Genomic DNA, 26156 nt, shown 5'->3' on the forward strand with positions numbered 1-26156 from the left:
CATTATTTCTTGTTGCCATTCCGGTTGCAAAATAACAGATGAATTGGAAGAACATGGAAACAAGAACAATCAATCAAAGCAGATGTCTACAATGTGAGAGGTGCAGTAAAGTAGGCCAAAAAGAGACTAGGGGAAGAAAATGGATCTACAATTTCAGCAGTGCAGCCAAAAAAGCATGTGGCAAGGTCTAAGAACTATGACAGATTACAACCCCCCCCCCCCCCTCCTTGTCAAGTGCTGATGCACCTATAGCAAGTTAGCTAAACACATTTTATGCTTGCTCCGAGGCCATCGGCAGCCAACAAACAAAAACAGCTGAAGCAGAGGTTAACGGACGGTGGTTGCACCTCTCAAACCCATCTCCCTTTCCTAGCATGACATCAGGAGGGCATTCAAGCATGGAAACACCAAGAAAGCAGCAGGACCTGACTTTGTCAGGGGGCTGGCTCTCAAACTGTGTGCTGACCAGTTCTGGGCACTGTAATCAGATTATATTTGTCGGTAAATAATAAGAAAAGTAATGTAACACATTACTGTTTTTTTAGTTAAATTTTGCATTACTGGTTCTTCTACAATCTGCATAACAGGAGGAGAGAAAAACAAATCAAACATCCCGTTTTGTGTGTGTTTGCATAACACTTGGAAGAGCCACAACTAAGACGTTTTTTTTAAAGGTGGAGGTACTGTGTGTATGTATGTATATATACAAATATACGCATACACGTGCATAAACAGCTAGCCATAACTAGTGTGTTTGCGTCTGTAACGTGTTAGGTTGAACAGCTAACCGGCTAACTAAATGCCACATGGTTCTCCGACTGCCATTTTTGTAGTATTTGGACTAAGCTCAATTATTCTTCCCTGATTCCAGGGTGGTGCCCCATTTTGAATGTTTGTCAAATATTGATAAAACATCTTTGATAATTTGCTAATAACTGAATCTGTACCCATAGCAATTGTCAACACAGCTCTTGGGGCTTTTATAGTTTGTAGTTGTCCGATCCAAAAGGGCCGCAAAAACAACAGCCTTAATCAATCTGCTACGTAATCATGCCAATGTACAGCCAATCATGTACTGTGACCTCACTGACAACCGCAGTTCCCACCTGGCAAAGAAAGAAAGCTATGAGGTTACTGTTACTGTACTGTTCATTGACTACCGGCCAGCACTGAGAGGCTCAATAAGAGCTTCTACCCTTTGGCCACTAGGCTCATGAATGCGGACACAGCCTAAGACTGGCCCTATAGCTGACATCCTGACCTAGCACACTTAACTAACTATACAACAGTTTCATCGATCTGGGTGTGGTAACTCTTTTCAAAATAAAATACTCAACTACACTGTCTTTGCTGGGATGAGAAATATGTAAACTCAACCAGAATGTGCATGTTGGGCACGGTACACAGCTGGCATGGGCTAGTTATGAAACATAATTTCTCAAACATATACACATTCAAAAAAAAGTGACTAATTGTCATTAGGGGCAGTAGAAACAAACTGTGGGCACATCACTGGTGTGTTGTCACCTTTTAAAGTTGGTGAAAATGTTGAACATTTGCTTATTGAGCCGATACAGAGCAACATCAGCATTAATTAACTGGAGAATCTGAGTCCAATAGCTTCATGGCAAATATGAGCTGACCCTTTCACATATGAAAAGTCATGTTAATTACACTGATTAAAGCTGCTCTGATATTATATAAATATTTGATTTGTAAAGTTCATAATATTTTCTTGTTTATTTCATTTTTCTTTATTTTGCTGGTGTATTTAGATACATTTAGAAATAGCTACAAATATGCACCCGTCATCACATTGTGCAACAGAGCTAGAGGCAAACTATATCATACTGCGAATATGTGACAAAATCTGTGATTACATATTATGACACATTGTTCTGCAACAGCATAGAATAGAGTTAACATAAAAGAGCCTTGAAGCCATCCATTTAAACCATAACTAACTATGGCTAATCAGCCATCTGGTGTACAAGTGTGTGTGTTTTGTACTACAATACCTCTTAATCTTGTATCTTTCTTGTCTAATGAGTGTTTTGTCCGAATTTGCTACAACACATCTTTTGACCATCGCTCTCATTATCAAAATCTGTTGATAAATAAAGATAATTTGGTTTGCCATACTTTCCTTCACCTAAAAAACTGAATGGAAAATTATTTTAGCATTCAAGCTTTAAATGCGTAGTTTCTGTCTCCTCTATTAGGAATGCTAAGTAATGACAACAAAACTGTTAGCGCATCCACATGAAACAAGCCTTACATGACCGCGCCATCCTTTTTTATTCTGTCCATGCCCTCACTATGTGTAAGCCCAAGGTATATCTGCATGAGCAAATCCACTCTCATGACTGAGCTTCTGTTAGCATAACTGATCCATAGCTGAGTCTGTCTTTGCATGAATGACCATGATGCAGTCTGTGATAGTGTAGCTGTCAGCAGTGACAGCAAATAGACTGCCAGCAGGCCCCCAGCTGGACTGCATGCACGCACGCACGCACGCACACACAATTATATAACATTATTGAGTAGTGTTGCTGACGACTGCATGTTAGCTGAGGTGACAAACATGGTTTTGGCTGTGAAGATTGACAAAATGTCCCACTAGGCAGCTTGCCATAAATTGTAATATTCGAACAGAAACTTGTCAATATGTTCAGATAAAATAGGGAAAAATGCTGAAAAAGTGATTTCTCAGCTCATATAGTGAAAGGAGAAGCTACCCAGTGGTTCTTCCTTTACACACGATGGATCTTGTCTATGCTTAGTTCTTCATTTGTAATATACAGTGGGGTTTGAAAATGTGGGCACCCCAGGCAAAAAAATTGTATTAAATGTGCATAAAGAAGCCAAGAAAAGATGGAAATATCTCCAAAAGGCATCAAATGACAGATTACACATTTGTATTATATGTCACAAAAAGTTAGATTTTATTTTCATAATTTAAACGTTCAAAATAACAGAAAACTAAAAGAAATGGCGTCTGCAACAGTTTGGGCACCCTGCAGAGTTAATACCTCGTACTGCCCCCTTTGGCAAGTATCACAGCTTGGAAACGCTTCTTGTAGCCAGTCAAGAGTCTTTCAATTCTTGTTTGAGATGGAAATAAAATCTAACTTTTGTGACATATAATACAAATGTCTAATCTGTCATTTGATGCCCTTTTGGAGATTTTTCCATCTTTTCTTAGCTTCTTTATGCACATTAATACAAATTTCTACCTGGGGTGCCCGAACTTTCAAACCCCACTGTATCTACTTCTATATAGAGGCAATACATATCCCAAATATAAACTCAGGTATCCTTCTATAACATCAATGAAGGGAAGGCGACAAACCAAATGAGTGGTGTGTGACAAACTTTTAGCCTGAGAGCTACACTGAACAACAAACATTGTCAATAAACTGTTTGTAAATGCAGACTGTAGCAAGCAGGTTTTGCTCTATTTAACTGAAACTAATTTCAAGCCATTGAAGCTTTTAACAGAAGCAGCCATTATGTTGTGTCAGTTCCTCTCTGTCTGTCTGTCTACACTCCTGCAAATGGGAGTGTTGCCAAGACAACAGCTCACACACCTTGCCATCCGAGACCACCTAGGGGTGGCCTCCAAAGGACTAAATACACAAATGCATGCAAGTGCAAACAAAAAGACACATGTCATAAACGTCAATGTTCAGCTAGATTTAATTGGGTGAATACTATGTTTTCTTTGATTAACTTTGCCATGTTTTTATGAAGTTTATGTGTTTTCAGGAGAAAATCTCTCTAGCCAGCTAACTTTAACATGATGCCGTCTTTCCAGAGAGAGCATGCACATGACATGACAATTCTACATTATTGTCCTTTGTCTTAAATGTAGATGAGGAATAAACCTGCTGGTACCACAAACCTGAAGGGCTCCGAGAGATTCAGTCAGAGATCGGAGACATTTCACAAAGGTCACACAGTTCTGCATGACCAAGACCAATCAGAGGGAGTATATGTGCATGAGTCAAGGCCATGCAAGTCCCCTACATTACACAGCTGCATCCTTAAAGAATAAAAGATGCAACAGGGACTTGAGTGTAGTGCCTCACTGACACTCTATGTACATACAGTAAAGTGTCACAATAATCACATCTCATTAGATTCAATTCCAGATGGGAGTTACCAGTTAAAATATTGAGCTCATTTGCAGGCAAAAAAAACAAAATCATCTAAAATAATAAGTGGGAAAAGTGTAGAATGGCTGAGAACGACAGAGATGGGGTGTGTCTTGTTTCAGACACAAAATACAAAAGTGATGTGGTGTGAGTGGAAAGTTTACCAGTTTCCTGTACTGCTGTTTCTCTTGGCGAAGCGTGGCTACCTCAAGCTTCAGAGCTCGGTTTCTCTCCTCCAGCAATCGAAAGCGGTTCACATTGTAGACCGATTGTGCTGAAGTTTGCTGGGTTGAAACTTCAAGTCTTGTCTGCATGCGAGAGAAAAAAAGAAGAGGAAAAATAATAATAAAAAATAACCAATATTAGAAAGTATTATTACTTATTATCATTATTATGAGTTTTAGCTGTCATACTATACCATGTAAAATTCTAACAACTATTAAACTAAATCTACAGATACGAGTTGACAGCCTTGCTAGCAGCTCTGGACTTGGATAACTAAATGCTAACATCAGCATACTAACATGCTCATAATAACAATGCTAACGTGCTGATGCTAAGGTTAATGTTTGCCCTGTACCACAATGTTAGCGTTTCAGCATGCTATTGCTATTTGTTAATTAGCATCAAACTCAAAGTACAGCTGAATATCATTAGTTTTGAAAGCAATAAGTCATAAACCAAAATATTGGACGCTTTCAAGTTATGACAAATCTTGAATTTGGGAAGCATGAATGTATGTACCAGATTTCGTACATGTGAACCACATTGTGCACCTCATGGAAAAACTTTAGGGACTACCAAGGATACGTTGTTATTACGACAACCTGATATCTGTAAAAACTCACATGGCATTTCATCCAGTAGGTGTCGACATATTGCAGTCCAAAGTGGTGGCTCGTCAAGCTGACCAACACACTGACTGACTAGTCGTTATATTAGCTTTTCTGCATTTGCTTACAGTAAAATCCATGATGAAATTTTAAATCCTTCTCCTGACCTACAAAGTTCTTAATGGTCAGGCACCTTCATATCTTAAATAGCTCAAAGTGCCTTATTGTCCCACTAGAGTACTGTGCTCCCAGAATCTAGAGTTACTTGTGGTTCCTTGAGTCTCTAAAAGTAGAATGGGAGCCAGAGCCTTCAGCTATCAGGCTCCTCTCCAGTGGAACCAGCTCCCAGTCTCGGTTTGGGAGGCAGACCGTGACATTTAAGAGTTATCCAAAAACTCACCTCTTTGATAAAGCTTATAGTTAGGGAGTGAGGAGTTGCAGTGTTTGCCTGGACCTGAGAGGGAGGGTGTATAGCTGAAGACACGCAACCCCTTCTCTTCTCTGCTTCTCTTCATAGTCGTGAGATTGAGCTACCAACCTTTATAGAGATGGATCAGGTTTGCCTTGGGACAGCTCTTAATTATGCTCTTATAGTTTTAGATTGCAGGGGGGCTTTCTTTTGACACAGTAAGCTCATTTCTCCTTTTGTCTGTTTGCATTCATGTCCCAGAAATGCTTGTTACTAACTTAGTTTTGGGGAGCTTATTCCCCGGAGTCCTTATGTTTTGTCACACCACAGTTTTCTCTGGATTAGGGTGGCACCTAAACCATGGTTACAGTTGTCGCCGTGGTCTTGGTCCACACCCTGCTAGGCCGTGCTACACCCTACAGTGCCCTGCTATGGCCTGCTACGTTCTGCTACGCCCTTCAGTGCCATGCTACACCCTGCAGTGCCCTGCTATGCCATGAACTACTGCAACTATTATTTCTAGTCATAGTTCGGTTATCTTTGTTGTGACTGTAATTGCCACTGTTCATCACACCCCCAACCGGCACCGTCAGACACTGCCTACCTGGGTCTGTCTGAGGTTTCTCTCTAGAAGGAAGTATTCCTCACCACTCAAGGTTTCTGCCTAAAATTGAGTTTTTCCCCGCCACTGTCACACGAAATGCTTGCTCTTGGGGGGAATAACTGGAATTGTTCGGTCTTTGTCAATTATAGAGTGTGGTCTAGACCTACTCTATCTGTAATGTGTCTTGAGAAATTGCTTATGATTTTATAGTAGAAATAAAATTGAATTATAAAAATTAGAAATAAGGCAAAAAGGGGCACCTGAGTAATAAAAGTTAGGAAAAAGGACATGGGGCTACTGTCACTCTTGCTTACAGTGATATACTCAGGCTATAGTTCCATCCCGTGGGGTCAGTCACAGGAAAAGGATTACCAGGCCTGAAAATGAAGCGGCTACGGCAACAGGTTTTGAGCCTCAGCATGATTTGCCAGTCAGTGTTTTCCTCCTCAGAAGTTTTCTTGATGGGCTAGAATGGCCTTTGAAAGTGAATTTTCACTCTGACGCTTGAACCTTCCATGGAAATATACTGCATATCTGTAATAGGCAGGCCGGAAGCTTCTCTTGAGGTCTGGGAATAGTCTTGCATTGCTCAGTTAGATTTCCTTCATGCCAGACATCTATTTGCACTATTTGATGGCACTTTTGAGTTCACAATGGTCTTGTTTTGGAATAGAACTGCTCTGCTGTCTATCTTGTGCTTTTCGAATTTTAAATAACTTGGAGGCCACCAGACGGGCTGCAGATAGTGGAGAAAGCTGTGCAGCTGTTTAGCTGAGGTAAGGGGAAAACTAATTTAGGAGAAGTGCATGTAAACTGTGCCTGTGCCTCCTGAATTAAACACCCTCCAAGGATGCGAGGATGCCCTTTGCTCTGTTGTGTATCAGAGGAAAGAACTCTCTACTACGAGTTAATCGAAAAAATTGATAAGACGTTCCACTACACAATATCTACTTTTAGTAATATAAATGTATGAAGTAGAAACATTTTGCAGAGCTACAATCTGAAATCCCAAATAGGGTGTAGACTTCCCATTTTCCTACGGAAAAAGCACACTTAGCCAGCCCAGCCACTCCAATATTACCACATCTATAAAAAGGAAAACATTACCACCTGAAACACAATAAATCTGTGCTGCATTACCCTAAAGCCTGTTCACTTTTCTCTTTATCTCTGCTCTCTCTCTAAAATTGAAATTACCCTTTTCCACTTGGAGAATTAAAGAAGAGGTGAAAAAAAAACAGCTTGTTGTTCCCTTTTGAATACTTTTTCCTTGTAGTAACGCCTGAATTGCCAACAGATGGTTTCTAATATCAGTTTACATTACTCTGATATATCAATAAGCATGTTAGCAGAGCATTTGGTATCCTGTCAGGCACAAAAAAGAAATCACACACACACATAAATAACAACCAGTTCCCCTGAATGCAAGCCAGACTATCATCCTCCACACACAAAATAAATACAAAAAAAACTAAGTTGCAGGCAATATGTCAGTTAACACAGCCAGCCAACGCTACAAAAGCCAGTATGATGGAACTGCCAAGCAGACAGAAAGACAGCCAGATACACCTGCTAATACAGCCAACCTGCCAAGCAGACAAGATAGACCCACCAGTGTAATATTGTGGACTTTCCAAGAACAGTGAGATAGATAGACCTGCCAACCAGTACAGTTGGTTTTTCCAAACAGATACATGTAGACTAACACATTCAGTCAGCGTATTTATGAGTGAAATATTAGTCCACATTCATGGGAGAAGTGATGTATTGGTCATTCAGACCAGAATACCGGAATGTGCTCTTGAAAAAAAACAGGTTATCACTTTGGTAACCTGACATGTTGCTATTAGAAAATGGTGAAAGGAATAATTGCATGTGGTTGATTGGGCTCTGGAACAGATTAATGGTACTCAAACTATAGAGAAACTATTTTTCTATTTACCAATCACAATACAAAAGGTCAAAGTCAGTGCACGACTCAAAGGGATGTCGGCGGAGCAGAAACCTGAGGACAAAATTGGAGTTTAACTTTAGTACACAGGGGCAGCACACTTTACAGTACGAGATTCAATGAGATGTTCATGGACACATTGCTGGAAAAACAACAACTTCTAAAATCCTACAAAAACAATTTTTTCCTATAAAAGCTACATCTGTAGAAGCATATTTCTCACTAGCTAGAAAAAAAACTAACATACGGAAACTTTATTACTGTGAATTGTTCCAACAGCACCAATGATGGGTACACTGTGAATGGATTACCCATTTAGAACTGAAGAACAACTGTAGGCTGGGGTAACGGTTTGTTAAGCAAAGCAGATAATGTGGGTAGCTATTAAGAGGTTACAGCATATAATTATGTAATAGGGGCTTTTTTAGTACTTTATGCCGTGCACAGTTTGGCTATCTTCCACTTTCTGCAATAACGAATAGCTACAGATTTTAATTCACAATGACACAGAGAAATGCTTTGTGTGTTTTCATTCAATAGTTCAATTAAAAAAATACATGTTTTATGGGATTTTATGGCATTTCAGCTTTGTTGGATGACTTATCGTGGAGGAACACAGGAGAATAGATTGGGAAAGCAGCATGGGGTGGCTGGCTTCAAACCAAGGGCATTGTGGTGAGCCAACAATGGTGGGCCAAATGACCCACCACGGTACCCCAAGGTAATCATATTTTGACTAGGGGTTATTTAAATAGATTGCCATATCGCCATCTGGTGTGTGAGATAAATACTAGCATCGGTTGTACCTGATGCAGTCAGCCGTGGATGTACAGGTATTGACCTGCCATTGACAGATTTTCAAAGTAGAAAAAATCTGTCTTTTCAAGCCCATCAAGCTACTCTTGTCCAGCACAAGTGTTGTTAGAAAAATGTGTTTCCCCTGGAGTGAGATATAGACAGATGGTTATAAATCTAGAGTCAACTACTCATGAGGATAAAACCACTATTGTTCACAAACACTTAATCGCTGCTCTTCATTAAGGGAATACAAGTTATCAAGTGTTGCACTAAATCTCTGAGAATCACAGCAGCTACAGCAGCATCAGTCCATCACTTGTGTGTTTTGAGATTTAAGAAAATCAACAGTGTCAAACTGTCTAAAAAGAAAAAGAAAAAAGGGGACCAGGACAGCTGTGCAAACACACATATTTTTTGCTGATACAGGTAATGACTTTGTCCCTACCTTAAAGGCGGTAGTAACCCTTTTGTCCCAATGTGACTCTCTTCCCTTCCCAGCACATCACACCCTGGCGGTGAAGGCGGAGGTGACGTGTCCTCCTAAATGCTTGTGTATCCCGGTGCATGAGTGGCTGTGTGGGCAGTTTCAATGAGCGTTTCCGATCTGCTGCCTGATAGCGTGCCTAGAATGTATGTCACTGTAACAATCTGGAAGTCTCACCCTAACAGGGAAAGCAGACAAAAAGAAGCTACAGTAGCTTACACACACACTCCCTGAGTCCCAGCCCTTAATGTGTTATTGCTTCCTCTCATGCTCTCTACTCTTTCCTCCAGTCGCGCTTTAAAAATCCCCCCTCGCTTCTTCTCCACTCCCTGTCTCACTCTCACGCGGACATGTGCGTGCTGCGTTCAACTGAACAAAAACATAACACAAAAAAATAGATATGTGGAGCAGCTTTAATTTAAATGGTCTGTGTCAATCTGTGGAGCAGTGACGTGTAAATCATTACATCACAGATGAGCTTTTTACATTTGCCAAGCAGAGCAGATCCTGGTAAAGCATGCCTGTCTCCTCTGTATCTTACTTTCAAATAGACAGAAGATAGTAGTTTTCAGTTTTGCTGACGGAAAAACAAACCATACATCACTTCAGCCCACATTTATACATATACATGATATCGCACTATGTTTCAGGCATTTGTGTTTCCCTTGGTACTTGGAACTTACCTCCTCTAGCATCAAATCAAATCTACACGGTCATGTTCCTCGACAGACCTCAGATATAACCATCCCTTTGCTCTCTTCACCTCCTCTAAATCCCTCGAATTGAATCAGTGAGATGGTTTTAAGTGAGGTTATAGCAGCAGCAGGCATTCAATGTATTCTCTCAATGGGCATCCTCCGTTTAACAGTGAGAAGGAGGGGAGGACAGAGGAGAGGACAGAAAGAAAAAGACTAAGTGTGCGTGAGTGAGAAGAGAAAGCAGAACGTACGCTCTGCTCCACTCTGTTGCCTAGCAACCATTGCTCACTGTCTGTTCCCATCCTCAATGTAGACGCATTACTCTCTTTGGTTGTCGGCCATGACATGAACCCCTCCGAGACCAGGGTTCCGCAACAGAAGGAAACTGAAGTGGGAAGAAATATGCAACGACCCCTTTAAATATGCAAATAGCTGAAGGCAAGGTGTCATTTAACTACTTAAATAAGGTGCTGCTTTTGAACCATGCCATGGCTTCTGTCTCAACTTGTTGGATTTTTAACACTGAAAAATGTGCTTTCAGAAGTATGCTTTCCTCTCCTGGCCATATGAAATAAAAGCAATAGCAGAAAAATCCAAACACCTAGGATGGTTATATTGAACACTTTCTTTGCACCTGGTAACATGTGCCACGTGTTTTCCAGGAAGTTTACCAATTACATTTTGTAATAGAAAAACAAAATGGGGATGTATCGTTAAATTTGCATCTCCCAAAATAATTTAGAAAATTTGCACTAAAAAGTTATTATATATTTGACTAAGAGGCCTGAGTGTTCTCAGTGAGCCATGGCAATGCTTCTGTCTTTGTCGGTCAAAGATAGAGACCCTATTACAAACTATCGTGTCAGGCAGCGATTCTGAATCAGGACACAGCATGCAAGTTGCCATTAAGCTCCCATACACTTTGTTTTTAGGTAAATTTAACAACACAAAAGCAGACAGGTGTGCATTTGTTAGGGTTGGATAAGGTTAAGGATTGTTGAAAATAACAGATTTGCAGTCAAAATCACAAAACTATCCACTTTACAAATGGTAAAACAGGAGGAGCTGGATTGAGATTAAGTAACCGCTTTCAGAACCAGAGAGTACAAAAACTTTTGTTGCACTTGTTACAGCACGCTATGAAAATATGAGGTGTAATTCTCACAACATTAAATCCTTTCTCTTAACGCTTGTAATTAGGTGGCCATTAAATGAGAATTTAAGGTTTTTTTACACATGCAGGGCTAAATATTTTGTCAAAGTATGAGTTGTTAAATTTAAACACTACACATCACAATTACTGCTATTGCATATACCTAGTACTGTGTTGTAAAGAGTGTATTGGGTAAGGTGGTTAACAAACGGCATCAGCAACTCCATCACAAGTGGAGGAAAGTCGATAACTCTAAAAACATCAGCATCTAATATTACGTCATATTGATGTGTAATGAAGATCTGTCAGATTAGGTTAAGCAAATGTTCCTTTTTTCTAAAGGACAGAGCATAAATGTGGTGCTTTATCCCCAGATTCTCCCCTCTCAAGTGGACTTCAATCATGACTACTAGGTATATAAACTCTTACAGACAAGATAAGTGGTCAAGAGCAAATTTCCCCCTCATAAAGCTTGTTCACAGTAGTCTTATTACGTAGTAGTAGTAGTAGTAGAAACACAGGCCAACTGTGTTTAGTACCACAGTACCTTGCCCTTGGTGTGCAGGTGGTGATGGTGTAGGTTTTTGGCAGCGATCATGGCCAGCTGTCTCTGGATCCGCTGTAACTCCATATGAGACTGCCTCAGCCGCTCCTCCACGTTAGCACCGGACGTGTGATCCCGCATTATCACCTGCAAAACCCACACAACCAGAGATTACACAGACTAAAGTCACACCGCAAACCTCACGGTCTACTCACACCTCCATACATGATACAATTATTGTACCACACGCACACAAACACAACCAAAACATAAAACTGAATGTGTGCAATATAAATGTACTGGGAGCAGATATGTTAAAGTAGTTACTGTCCATTCAGCATATCTACCATTGCATTTTATCATGTTTTGTTATTTTTATTTTTTTATTTTTTCCTCCTGACAAATAATTTTATTCGGTAGACTGCCACCCAAAACAACGTGCAATTTAATTTATTTCAATGTAGCGAACAAAAATGTGCAACTGCATTTAGAAAATATAAGCACATAAAAAAGAATACTAATCTAGCAAAGAGTTTCATGTTTTACTGTACAATTTCTTCATCATTTGTCCTTAAAATCACATTAATAGTTTGTTAGTGTACGTATGTAATCAATTCTTGTCAGCAACACTTTCCAATTTAACATTGCTGCCCCCCCCCCCCGCATCAATACATCTACATGCATTTTTAGGTGCTGGCTGGTCTGATTGGTGTGTACATCTTTGTTTCCATGTGCGTGTTCAGTGAGCGAGAGAGAGAGAAAGAGAGAGTTGTACTCAGTTACATAAGAGAGGATTAGTGTATCACAGCAACACAATGACGGGGGGAGGGGGGGCATCAGATTTTATCAGTCAGTGCTAAATCCCCATTTATGTTGTCCTGTTTTGTACCTTTGTGCAAAACACACACATTAATACACAGTAACTACAATACAGTCAAACAAGGAAGGTTAAGAAGGTTAATTCTGCTTGTACCTCAGGAGATTTGACATATCACTCTTCAGCTGCACCATCACACAGCATATTCCAGTCATCTGTGTTCAGACTTTTAGACTAATGCATTTCTTTTGTAATAAACAAAAACTGCACAACAAGATCACATCTGAAAAATTAAAATAGTTATACTTAAAAAGTATTGTTTTTTAAACTATCAACAACAAAGTGTCATCAACTAACGGGTAAATGAATATGAATGATTTGTTTTCATACTTGCTTTTTCTCATGAGGTAACGGGAAGAAAATTGTCAAACTAATCAGCTCCCTCTTCCCCTGTCTCTCTTAGAGCATCAGCTAACTGCTCAATCTGCTGCGTCGTGCTGCTGACTCACCTTGGACAGCTTCTATTTCCTCACCTGGGACTGGAGGAGAAAGACAGACTAAACAACAACAACAACAACAACACATGAAGCTCAAGAGTCCTGTAGATTTATGCAGAAATGTCCCATCCTGCCAATGAACCTGCAGCGGTAAGCATCTCTCTCACAGATTTACCAAGGTAAGAGGCGGGTGCTGTGCGTGCATGGGTGCGTCATTATCCAGGCCTGAATGGTGTTTTTCATTAGCAATCTACCTATTAATGATTCTATCAGCCCATTACATGATTGATTTCATGATAACACTGCTTTTTTTAGTAGGTAATTTCTCTCTGAAGAAGACAGTATAACTATTGAGACAACAGTAATCAGCTTGATTTGGAGCAATTTTTTATGTTGCACTAATATCCTACTTGAGCCCTAGTCACACCCAATTAAACAATCAATCACTTTAGATGTAATGGGGAGTAGAGTTCAGTTATGGGGCTGCGCTGCATCATTTTAAACTAAAAAAGTTCTTATTACAACATATTTTCATAAAAAGCAGGAGCAGTGCTTCAAACTGTACCTGAAGCTTACAATGCATGCACTTTGTCTGTGGTCGAGGAGTTTGGTAGAAACACTTACTGGAATTTGCATTTCCATAAAAATAAAAGTATATCTAAAAGATATAATGTTGCACATGAAAGACAGTTCATTTTCATAAACATCCTAAAAATATGTTTAGGGTAAAATACTGTATATCGTCCCTTGGAACTTTGAAAGACTGTTCACCCTCCAAAGTGATGCTCGTCTATTTCCCTCATCCTCTTCACATTGATCTTCTGTTCTGCTGGCTTCTCACCTTTCCAGTTTTGGCAGTGTCTAGTGCCATGTGTCTGCTTAATCCTTAATAACGATAAGCCTTGAAAACTAAATGAAATACGCAGACACTCCAAACCTGCAGGGATGCTGTGTATCCGTTTAAGAATGGCTTCTTTTGGGTTCTGCGTGTTAGCGTGTCCATTTGTGACTTTGCTTGTTTTAGACAACCCGGATGATATGCTCTGGAGTCCGTTACGATTCAGAATTTTCTCTCATGACGTACTTGTACCCAAGGCTGCATGTTGTGTGACCATATGGCACACAGGGAAAGGAACAAGGACTGAAGGCGGAAAGAACATTTAAGGATAACTTCTCTCACCTGTACGCACATTTGAGCAGAAACCTGACCTCATGGGGGTGTCACAACTCTCCAGATCCTAAACCCCACAGCACATGCGCGCGCACACGCATACAGGAGCGAAATGGTCCACCCACACAGGTGTTGCCACTTTGCCTGATTAGCGTAACAACTTTTAAGTCTAACGTTATACGTTGTTAAGCTAACCGGTTAGCAAAATATTGCATATTTTAAACATTAAGCAGACAGAAAGACCTTGAAATCCAAGACGTCTTCTCCTTTTTAAACCGGTCTCTTCAACTGCTGTGCTTCTGTAGGTGAGCACGGTTTAGCAGGTTTTTTAGCTGGAAATGTCTGCTAAAGTGAGACCAAAGCAACCATAAAAATGCCATTAAACAATCCTAAACAGTCTACTTAGGACTGTAGAGCTGCAAAGTTTGATGGTAGGTCTGTGTCAACTTAAAGAAATGTGTATCGCTCAACATCAAATTTTCCTCAAGGATTTTTATCATGTGTGCAGCATGGGACACCCTGTAACTTTTGATCATTTATTAAGCAAACAGTTTGTACAGTACTCAAACTTGTACAATAATTAAAATGGGAGTAAGACCTTCAGCTAAATCGCATTAATGTGTAACCATTTTCACTTAAAACCCCCAAAAATGAGCCCAATAGAAACAGATTTATTCACTATGCGCTATGGAAAACGTTTTTTTTAATGTACAAAAGTTACACCTCAATTTCCATGGAGAAAAACATTACTTAAGATCAAATACATTTGTTTTTCTTGTTGCTGCTGCTTCAGCTAGTCTCAGAGTGGTCTGGACACACTTCGTGTTCAGGCCAAACAGCTGTAAACATTCACCAGATGACAGATGAACTGGTCATAGAAATGCATTACACGCTGTGAATGTCTTGTCTTAATCCAGACAGAAGTGTTGTCCTAACACATTAGCCCCTCCTTTTAGTAACTGTGTGGCAGTTTCAAACTCCAGTGGGACACTCTTGGTCTGAGACTGCTTCAGGTCTCTCTCCATCAACTGGGGATCAGAACAAGGGACACATTACTCAGTCTACTCAGAAGACTTTTAGTATTATTAGAGTTAACTTCCATTTAGTTTCTATGCACTCAAAGACAACATCGTGTAATTCTATGTTTGGATGTGTCAAACCTCATATGTTGTTATCTCCAGCACCTCGCTGATGTCATCCTCTTTTTCTGACAAAGGTGTGTTGATCGACATTGCAGTTTTGGCCACATCTGGATGGTAATGCTTCTGCAGTGTCTAAAGGAAGGAAAAAATAATAATTTAAACTTTCATTTGATAAAGTATGTTTTTCCATTACATGTCAACTGCTCGCCTTGATTCTACTAGCCTTTTTTGGTTTTCCATTACAAAAAAAGTTTCTGGTACCAGCCAACAGGTACTTTTTTTTTTTTTTTTAGTATCCCTTCCATCGAGGTTCCAAGCGAGCTTATTGGTTGGAGAGAATCATCACTAATCGCTGCGTCATCATTGCTGGTGGCAGACGGGCGTGTCCTGAACAAACCCGCCATTTTAAAAATAGTTTAGCCAGTTGTGTTTTTTTCAAATACAACACACCTTCGACGTGTGTGTTTGTGTGTGTGTGTGTGTGTGTGTGTGTGTGTGTTGGTTTAGGTCACGGCAGTTAGACACGCGCCAATAGACAAGGCAAAGCTCAGTTGTACTCAGTGTTATGGATGATTCATTTGTGAATCCAAAACCATCACATGCTGCTTTACACACCTTAATCTCCCACAAGCTGCTCTCTAAGGCACGGCACTGAGCAGGATCCTCTTCATCCATTAGATATGGGTCCTCCAAATGCTCTGTCATTATGAATAAGAACACACATCAACATATGTACTAAAATGTTTCCCTGGATTTTAGAAGAAGATTGTACATCACAGTAAAATAATTACAAGCTTATTAAATATGATGATTCAGACTGGGAATCTAAAACCCAGGCTTAGAACTTTAAACTAGGAGAGTGACTGACGCTCACCATCTTCTGTGCTGGGCTTGTGAATGAGGACTCTGCAGGATGGGTGGCGACGAATCAGGTTGTAGATGAAGGGCAGCACTATGAGGAGGGCTGTAGGCGGTGCTGTGAGAGCCAAACGAGCCAGGCGTTTGGCAAATGCAGCCACCAGATACACTGGCAAGTGACTGGAGGAATGCACAAAAGCATATAGAGCATGTATGGTACTAATACATATATCCTTTTTGAGATATGTCATTATCCTGAGTGGTGGGAAGGAAATGATCAGGTTACCAGTTTAAATATCCCAGATACAGTCAGCTTGCATTAGCTAAGCAGTAGGGAAATGTAACCTGTAACTCAGGCAATGCAGGTCAACTGGAAATAGTATTAACTACATCTGCACACCTGTCCAGTGCTCCAAGAGGACAGATGCAGACAATGTGGATAAAGTGAGGGAAAGAACACTTTAGTGAAGCATGAAGGATCTTACCTGGAGCTAAGAAAGAGGTTAGCTAGGTGGAAAAAGCGGGCTCTGTACTTCACATGGAAAACAGAAGGCTCAAGCAGATTATACAATTTCTTGTAGAAATCTGGGTAATCTCTGTAAAAACAAACACACAGACACACACACAAACATATGGTCAGCATTTATGCAATTCGGAAAAATTTTACTGTAAATAACGGGACTACTAAAAGTGGCCAAATGAATGATTTTTTCTTGTAATACTTACAGGTTGTGTTGATGTATGAGGACAAAAAGGCCATTGAGGGCGAGCAGGCTGATAGCCCCACCTGTTCAACAAAAACATGACAAAATACCATATCGTGATTACCAACATCCCCTATAGAAATAATGCATCCTAGAGACCAGATGCGGAAATGCCACCATGGTTATTTTAAATTAGTTATCGTCAGCTCACATTAAGTTGTTGGGAGTATTGTCACTTCTAAGCCAACTCACCAACTTCATAGGCAGCAGTCAAGAAGTCAATCATCAGTGTGGGTTTACTCATGTGGGGCAAAATGGAGTCATGGAGGATCACCAAGATCTTTTTATACATGTTGCTTGGCAACTACAACAAAGGAATGAGATGGCACAGTGTCAAATATGTGTGGAATACATTTTGATATAAAAAAATAAATAAAAGCATTTAGGCATAATAGTGCAGTCAAGAGTTTTTATAACACCTTATACTTGAGAAAGCCCAGCCACATCCTCTCAAAGACACGCTTGTGCTCCTGTAATGGAATACAACATTTAAAATCGTATTTCAGAAATATTTCAAGTTAAGAAATGGGAATGTCTGATTAAAAATATTTTACTTACATTCAGTTTAGCAACTTTCCAGTCATCGTGCTTGGCTAGGGGAAAATACATCAGTTTAATGATTTGTGTATAATACAAAAAATAAAAAACATTTATGTACTAAACTAACAAAATAGGCTTTTCTCCCCACAGTTCAAAAAGCAGGTCTCACCTTCCTGTTGGACCATAAAATTGGTGAGTTCCGACTCCTGGCTTGGTACACTGATGTTGGACATGAGGGTGAACACATTGTTCTGATATATGGGAACCAATGCCTGATAAGAACAAGACAAGCCAAGAGGATTCAGCAAACCAAGTTATATGACCTAAAGAAATTAACAAGCACAACTACAGCAGATTAGCCTAGCATTGAACAGAGTTCTCTTACCTCTTTGTTTTTCTCCATGACTTTGCCTACATTCTCCCGGATAGAGCTCATGACATAATAGCGTACATCCTCCATCTCAAGGAACTCCTGGAATCTGGAGATCATCAGGGAGTTGTCTGTAGTTTGGGACAGCAGTCTTTTCACCACTGCCTGATCATGAAATAATAGAAATATCAAAAGGTGCATGTGCCATCAATGACAAAATCACAACCATAAAACAGTCCATTTCTTATCTTGGCTAAAAACATGGGGAACTTCTCGAAGTCACACAAAAGAACAGATAAAAGGATATTTTTTCCAAGCAGGTTTACGCGACACAAAGTCTTACCTGGATGAGTTCTCTTGGGAAGCTGTAGTGTTCACTCCAGTCCAAGTCCTCGAGGGGATGCTGTCCTTCTCCTGCAGCAAACTTCATCAGGCAGCACAGGGCACTCTCCTGTATTCAGACAGTTATTACTTTTTTTTTTTTTTTTTTAAACAGACAATTTGGTTTTCTTTCTCAGGTCCCCAAGCGCAGCGTGATGGATAATTACAGTTTTTTTTGTTTTGCTTTTAAATGTAGACATCAGAAAGATTAGTAAATGACGATGCACTGGTGGACATGATTGTGCAATGACACTACACAAGATAAAAGCCAATGATTTGCTACATAATACTGCATTCTCTTAACATCATCTATGATTATTTTCATAGCTTTCAGCACTAATAATAAAAAAAGCTTATAGACAATAGTGAATTTAACAGGAAGAGATGTTATTATCAAAAAAAATGTTGACTCCAGGATATTGGCAGTAATAACTGTCCCTTTTTTTTTAAAGTGAAAACCCCATTCACACTATACCCCTATACCGTCTTAGAGAGGAAGAATTGTAAAAGAACCAATCGGACTGAAGGAACAAAGCTTCCTGCACAGGTCTCGTCATACAAACTCACTTTGATGTGACCCTTCTCCTTTGTGTTAGTCTTTAGTAAATGTGCGACTAAAGAAATTAACACAAAGCATAACTTCATACTACAGTATTTGCTCAACCACATTTTACATTAAGAGCAGCATAGCTCTTCGTCGAGGGTGTGTAAAGTAGGCTTTTAGTCATCTACTAGGGTACAGGGGGCCAAAATGGGTTCCCCCAGCAGGGTGGCTGGCGTCTCCCTTAGAGATAGGGTGAGAAGCACAGTCCTCTGTGAGGAGCTCGGAGTAGAGCAGCTGTTCCTTCGCGTTGAAAGGAGCCAGTTGAGGTGGTTCAGGCTTCTAGTAAAGATGCCTCCTGGGCGCCTCCCTAGGGAAGTGTTCCAGGTACGTCCAGCTGGGAGGAGGCCTCGGGGAAGACCCAGGACTAGGTGGAGGGATTATATCTCCAACCTGGCCTGGGAACACCTCGAGATCCTCCAGTCGGAGCTGGTTAACAAGGCTCAAGAACGGGATGTTTGGGGTTCCCTGCTGGAGCTGCAAGATGGATGGATGGCGTTCAGCCAACTCACCTTGACTCCATGAAGTTCATGGCTCAAGTGCTCCAGCAGCATCTCCACACAGCTGTTATAACGATGTCGCATGAACACACGGTACTTCTCTTCAGCACTATACCCTCCTGAACCAGAAAAGATACAGACAGACACACAAAATGATGGTATGATTCGCAACCATGTTCTAGTCTGCTGTACAACAAAGTCAAACCCAGAGGAGGGAAAAAGTTAGAAAATCATGGCTGCTGAAATATTTATTAAATGTATAATACTTGAATGTCATTTTCAATCCACGTTTTATTCAATATCCCACAAACCTCATGAGCAGTAGGTACAGCAGTGATGCTGGTGTGAGACTTGTTAACATCCACCTCATAACTTGGGTTAATTGCTGCATAATGCATTATCAGCCTGTAGCTACTCACCACTCAGAGCCTCCTCCTCTCCGGGCAGTTTCCCCAAAAACAGCTCTTTCTTCTCCAACAAGGTGCAGAACAATTTGCTGCATGCATTGACAGCATTGATAACATCCTTCTCTTTTGCTGACTGCAAAAGGACAAGGAGAGTACAAACATAAGAGGAGTATTGCTTTAATAAACTAGATAAGTGACATCCTGCTTGGTGTCAACAAAGCTAACGTTAGCTAACAAGCATGCAACGTTGTTCAGTTAGGGTGCTCAGGCGTTAGTTGCATATATTTACCTGAAGGAACTCGAGGATATCAAAAACGTCGTTGGCATTTTTTCTACTTTCAAGTATCCTCTCTACTTTGGTATTTAGGTCAATTTTGGCTGTTTTTATACTTTGTTCAATTGTTTTTGCCGAACTCACGTTGCGTTTTTTGGCCGGCGCCATGACTGAGTGATGCTACGTTCATGCGTCATTTGAGGAATACAAAAAACATTTCAGTTCAAACATCGTGGAAGATTTTAGAAATCAGTTTGTAAAAAAAATAAAATGGAAATAGTTAATTTAATTTTAACGTATGCGGCTTCACATTTCATACTTTTTTATTTATTGTTATTTTTCAAAGCCGTGAAAGTGTCATTATACATCCATGGCAAATGTGTACAATTGTTGTTGAGGTGAGAGTTTGGGTTTACTGAATGTCCACAAGACAGTGAATGCAACACTGCTCCCAAACACTCAATTGTTGTGTCGCCTCTTAGCGACTGGAGGGTGAAGTTCTGGCTTAGGTTGCACCACCTAATCACTGCAAGAGAACAGTTTAAAACATTTTATCAAAAATATTTACAGTTCCAGTTTCTCTCAACTGTAATAAATAACTATATGATAATATGTATTCTGTTTCGTGTGCACTGCATCTTCACTACTGCAACTATGACATAAAAGCTAAAGTCCTGTGTTAACTTTCCAAGTGTGCTTCATGCCAGTACAAAATGGAATGGAAATAAAAGCATTACTTAAAGTTTCTCATTCCATTTTCATTTTCATTTTTTTTTTTTTTAATTAGCTGCATGTTCTAATGTTTGCGTCAGAGGATTTGTAAAGGATCTTCAAAACACAAATATAGTTTAAACAACGACCATTCACTGGCTAAACAGATTTGAAGACACTGGGCAGAAAGATTGTGCTCTTTAATAAACATTTTAAACAAAAAAGGCAGAATAAAAATGATGCCTGAAAATTATCTGATCACTTAGATTTTACAAAAGATAGACACTTGATCAGTCAGCTTCAGCTGAACTTTAAAATGAATTCTTGCATAGAACCGTGATTTTGTCCCGAATCTTGTAGTGGAGTTGTGGTGTCATGTATTTGCTTCACAGCCAGTATGGACAGCAACCAGTAAGTTTTACGATATTCATGTGGATATTGCATTGCAAAAAACCCAAAACTATCCATAAAGAGTCTGCTTACAAGACAAAGAGTCAACAGCTTAACAATCAGCACTAGCGGGGCTGAGACACAGGTTGGTGCAGGGCATCTGCAGTTGTTACAAGGAACCATCAGGGTACAATAAAGAACAGAGAGGCTTTATTGTCACGTTTGTTTAATAACATTTGTAAAGCCGATTTGAATACCACTAAAAAAAAAAAGTCCAACTTGGAAGATATACTAAAATATTTAATAAAGAGAAAAAGTTTTGGTGAGAAAACGTCTTCTTACAGCAGGCAGGGGGACCTAATCAGAGTCATTTCCTACATCTGCATTGTCCTGGGGGAAAAGAAGAGCAACAGTGATTAAGAATACATAACAAATTGGATTGTTCATGTCAAACATCAGGGTTCTAAATAAATATTGTTAGTCTATTGTGGCTTCCAGATACCTGTTTCTGGTCTTTATTGTCTTGCGTGTCAGTGGCTGTGGCTGAAGCTTCAAAGTCATGGATAGGAAGTGTGGACATCCAGCTGACCATGGAGCCCTCCTGACACTCTGTCTCCACAATGGTGGGGTAGATGTAAGCCTCCTTGAAGGCCTTTATTGCCTCCTCCTCACATTCCCAATCCAGCCGCTCATGCAGCCCGTCACCTCCGAATCGTTTGTTATACCGGTCAAAGTGAACCCTCTCCAGGACCAGCCCCAGTCCTGGAGCTTTGGGCACATCCACTTTCTCCTGTCCCCAGCTCCGCTCCATCACGTCTTCCTTCGCGTAGCCCTTTATCACCGCAATCACCAGGCCGATCATCTTCCGGATTTGGTGCAACATAAAGCTCTGGCCCCGTACAGTGATCACTGCAAACTGAGTGTTGCTGTTGATAAAAGGTTCTCCACAAGACATCTCTGTGATATAGCGGCGAGCACTTGGGTCACTTGGAGCCTTCTGAGAGGTGAAGTTGTGGAAGTTATGGGTGCCTTTGTAGAGCGCAAACAGACGGTTCACCCTCTGAAGTGTCTCTGGCTCGAGGCGAAACGCGGCTATATTGCCAGTATCATAGTCTTTTGGGGAAAAGGCCACAGTTGGAAGCATATAGGCGTATGTACGGGCATCACAGTTGTTTTTGGAATTGAAGCCTTGGGTCACCCGTTTAAGACCTGTTGGTAATAAAAATTGCTAAATGTTAAAACCCATCTTCTCAGCGGCAATCAATAAAACTGAATTATGAGAACCAATGTCTCACCGAGCACTCGGATCTGTGATGGCAGATGCTCATTGATTTTTTCAACGATGTCTTCAATTAACCGTAGCTTTAGAGACACCACTTGGCCAGCTGCAGACACGCCCTGAACATATTCAAATAAAAAAACACCAGCACAGTTTGTCAGAATGCTATACCAGCAATACTGATTCAAACAAACTTATACATGGCTTGTTAAAACATGGTAACACCACCCACGACACTTGTTGCGCATTGACACTGACAACACAGGCAACACCGGTTGGGCAGCACAATACAGTGGTTATTTGATTCTTTTTCAAAATCCCCTTATTGGCCTAGTGCTATGAAATTAACTCCTGCTGGGATATATGCAGATATATGTTTTGGGGACAGAGCCTTTTCCAGGGCAGCTCCCAGGTTCTGGAACTCCCTCCCCCATGAGATCCGCATCTCTGAGTCCCTCACCATTTTTTAAGTCCCGCCTGAAGACCAATCTCTTCTGTTCTGCCTATCCTTAGTTTTTTTTTTGTGTAGATATTTATCCACTGTTTCTACTCTGTAAAGCGACTTTGAGCTTGGGAAAAGTGCTATGCAAATTCAATTTATTATTATATGTACAAACACATACCTTATCTGTCCTGGCACATCTTTGAAAAGACATCTTCTTCATGTCGTTGCCATGGTTTTCTGGAATGCAACCCGATTTAATAAGTGCAGTGACCAGATCATCCTCAATGGTCCTAAACTGCGAGGTTCCTGGATTTCTCTGAAATAAACATTTATATGCATTTAAATTTAGTAAGACTTGGAGCTCTGAAAGTGCTTGGAAATGAGAGACAAAAAAAAAACATCTTCAGTATGTACCTGCATGCCATAGTATCCCTTTCCAGAGTATGCCAAGAGGAGGACCACTTTCTTTTTGGGGTATTTCTTATCATCTTCAGTGGTTTCCACTTCCACTTTTAGTTTTTTTGTATCCTTAACTTTCTCAGCATCATTTTCCTCATTGGCTCTTTTCAGCAGCTTGGCCGTCTCTTCATCTCTGGATTCTTCACTCATCATGCAAAATAATTGACAAAGGCCACCTGTAAAGAGGAGGTGGATGATGATGATGATGATGATGCCCTGTTATACTGCCACCTTTGTGTTAAATGAGCATTGAGTAGTACAGCATGGCATGCACTGTAAGTGTAAGCCTATTTGCACACACATAACACAAAGAACGACAGGGTGTGAACAGACACTTGTATACAGCTTACAGTCATATCCTCTTGGTTTCCTTACCGTTTCTCTCCAACGTCACTTTGTGATTAACTAAGGCACTCAACAATGGTCGGATTTTAAACATGTCACGCTAAGTCATCATGCAGCTAAAGGACTCAAACACATCAGCTGAACTAAGAACACGGAAGCTAACGCGGTGCGGAGCAGATTATTCTAATATAACTAACATCGGTGGAGGAAATACACAGTCTTCGAACAACATAAGTCAGACTTTGAATGTCTCTACTTAAAAATATTTATATATAAAGTGCAAACTGTAGCTGTATCTAACAGTCCGTTGTAGATGCAACATGCACACATGGACAATGTCAACTTTGAACCCTGGTGGACATATCGCGAGACTCACTTGATCTCACTTTTGCTACGTCATGGCAATACTCTGCAAAACCCTACTTTCTTAAACTGTCAAAAAACTGTCAAAAAAAAACTTTCTTAGACTGTCTTTGGTAAAACCATAGATATAGAACAATATCTATGGTAAAAAAAAAAAAAAACTTAAACTTAAAAAAACCTAAAAAATAGAAAAAAGGGTAGTTAAATGTAGCCTCTGGTTGACAGAATATAATGATCATCTTTAATAGCAGTGTTGTCGCTAAATCACATGTTTTTGAGCCGTATGAATTACATGGGATTTTTTATATCCAAAATATGAAAAACCTTTCAACTGTTTCAAACATTTTGCACGTTTTTAAGAGTTGAGCTATTAGGATGTAGTAATAAAGGTTTCCCATGGAAATTGGATTAACATAAAAGACAATGTTGCCCCATGATGTTCATCACATTCAGCCAATAGCCTACAGTTTACAGACCAATTGGAGAAATGTGCACATGTAGTAATGTTTTTGCCCAGTTGAGAGCAGCAAAATCACACAAATAGGAAAGTCACCCAGCTGCTTTGGAAAATAGGTTTTAAATGCAAATGGCACCCAGTTTCAGCCTGTTTTAGGTTTGGGTGTGCAATCGTATCTGACTCTTATAGTTGGCTAAATCACATGTTGTTATATTCATTTTTCCTCAGGTTGCATGCAAAGTCTATCAATTAATAGTCAGGGCCAAACGTTAATAGGCTTTACAATAATAATCCCTATAATTGTCATGTGGTGTAGACTCAAATTTATCATGTTGTAAGGTTATACTATACCGTATTAAACTGGTTGTTTGTGACTAGAAGTTCACAAAAGATTTAAAAAACGATTGGGGACCCCGTGCCCACCCTGCAGGCTGTGTGCAGCACTGTACACAGCCTTTTCCCACAGGCAATTTCTCCCGCGAACACTTAACAATAATGGACATTTGTTAGTTAAACATGCCACTTTGTAAATAACCCCCTCTCTCTTTGTGGTTCTAATATATTCAGCCATGTCAGTGAAGATAATAATTAAGACTTTGTGAAAAGACAGACTTGTAACCCAGGACCGGAGACAGACTCTCTTCTCACATACTCAACTCTCATGAGTACTTAATCCTGCTATGTAGATGGGCAATGTAAATGTATAAATACATATTCATCTGTATAGTGGTCAAAATGCATCCAGTCATAATAAAACTCTGTGTAGCTGTGACATACTTTGTTGGGCATACATACTATATACCTTTATACCCTCTTTTTCTGTTTTTGAGTGAACCTGCAGAAATCGGAGTCCAATTCCCTGTATGCAAAAGCAGACTTGACCAATAAAACTGACTCTGATACTGATTCTGATAAAGACTTCCCCTCGCCTTTGCTCAAATCATCTTATTCCAGACTTCACCTGAGAGACGCTTCACACAATTTAACCAAGCAAACATGATGATGAAATTAGTTTGTTGTATTAACCAATTACATGATGCACAGCTGAAGCCTTTCTTTACCATGTTAAGACCATATAAAGTAATTTTCCTGTATTAATTTACAGAATCCACTCATCACGCTGTGCCATGACTCATGTAACCAAACGCTAAAGTCAAGTTATAGTAGCAAAGAGGTACCGCACTTAGAGCAGCGAGGTGTTTATATCTTTTTCATGGACACCACAACAACTGGTTGCCATGAGGCTAAACCTTTAACCTTCTCATCCTGGGATAGCCTAGAATGCACCCTTGTATTTTTTCAAAGCACCTTATAAGGTGATTAAGTAGTTTTCTGCTAAAACCTTAAATCAAACATAGGCATGCAATGGGAAAAGGGCCCTGGTTGCCACAATCCCATATCACATGGCATGTGCCTAATTTTGTACCAAATACTGAATTTACTTCTTTGCACACTGGTGAGCCTAATGGGAAACAATGATTTTTCAAGACTGGTAATGCAACTTATAAAGTTTTCCTGTATGAAATAGATCACAGTAGGAGTACTTATAGTTAAATGATCATTGGTTAAGCCTGACAGTAGCAAATAGGACCACGGGTGAATGTTAAGTCATACAATTAAAAAGCTTTAAAGTCTCTACCGGTAGCAAGAATCTTATTTTATTTATCTCAAACAATTAACAATGTTGCAAGACAAAACAAAACACAAAATAACACAAACAATCAGAATTTAACAATAAATATATATACTGTATA

At 40.0% G+C, this 26156-nt stretch overlaps 3 protein-coding genes across 15 annotated transcripts in view; all 3 read right to left on the reverse strand.

Moving 5' to 3' along the window:
- si:ch73-287m6.1 (RIMS-binding protein 2) overlaps positions 1-13874 on the reverse strand; it is a 62180-nt gene extending 48306 nt beyond the window's left edge. For 4 of the 13 annotated variants that reach the window (XM_034895980.1, XM_034895983.1, XM_034895975.1 and 1 more), the window contains exons 1-3: positions 12178-12331; positions 11635-11778; positions 4322-4465 (exon numbers count right to left, since the gene is read on the reverse strand). In XM_034895980.1, coding sequence (XP_034751871.1) covers positions 4322-4465; positions 11635-11772 — 282 coding nt within the window. In that variant the 5' untranslated portion in view covers positions 11773-11778; positions 12178-12331. Of the gene's footprint in view, positions 1-4321; positions 4466-9197; positions 9534-9919; positions 9947-11634; positions 11779-12177; positions 12332-12957; positions 13288-13716 lie in introns of those variants that run through there. The other 9 variants (XM_034895979.1, XM_034895991.1, XM_034895987.1 and 6 more) reach the window with 6 other exon arrangements.
- A 944-nt stretch (positions 13875-14818) lies between these two features.
- Positions 14819-20150, reverse strand: noc4l (nucleolar complex associated 4 homolog). Its single transcript, XM_034896011.1, has 15 exons — positions 19969-20150; positions 19692-19812; positions 19285-19391; positions 18134-18241; positions 17806-17955; positions 17590-17692; positions 17439-17473; positions 17300-17350; positions 17073-17184; positions 16843-16903; positions 16602-16712; positions 16133-16296; positions 15874-15956; positions 15277-15390; positions 14819-15144 (listed from the first exon to the last, which is right to left on the reverse strand). Exons 1-15 carry the CDS (start codon positions 20119-20121, stop codon positions 15025-15027), a joined length of 1593 nt encoding a protein of 530 aa, XP_034751902.1. The 5' UTR covers positions 20122-20150; the 3' UTR covers positions 14819-15024.
- A 1092-nt stretch (positions 20151-21242) lies between these two features.
- Positions 21243-23676, reverse strand: pus1 (pseudouridine synthase 1). The gene is made up of 6 exons (XM_034896013.1): positions 23613-23676; positions 23193-23413; positions 22957-23094; positions 22350-22452; positions 21557-22263; positions 21243-21444 (listed from the first exon to the last, which is right to left on the reverse strand). Exons 1-6 carry the CDS (start codon positions 23674-23676, stop codon positions 21412-21414), a joined length of 1266 nt encoding a protein of 421 aa, XP_034751904.1. The 3' UTR covers positions 21243-21411.
- Between the last annotated feature and the right edge of the window lie 2480 nt (positions 23677-26156).

The sequence above is a fragment of the Etheostoma cragini genome, chromosome 16 (genome assembly GCF_013103735.1).
Source record: "Etheostoma cragini isolate CJK2018 chromosome 16, CSU_Ecrag_1.0, whole genome shotgun sequence".
In the NCBI taxonomy this organism is placed as follows: domain Eukaryota; kingdom Metazoa; phylum Chordata; class Actinopteri; order Perciformes; family Percidae; genus Etheostoma; species Etheostoma cragini.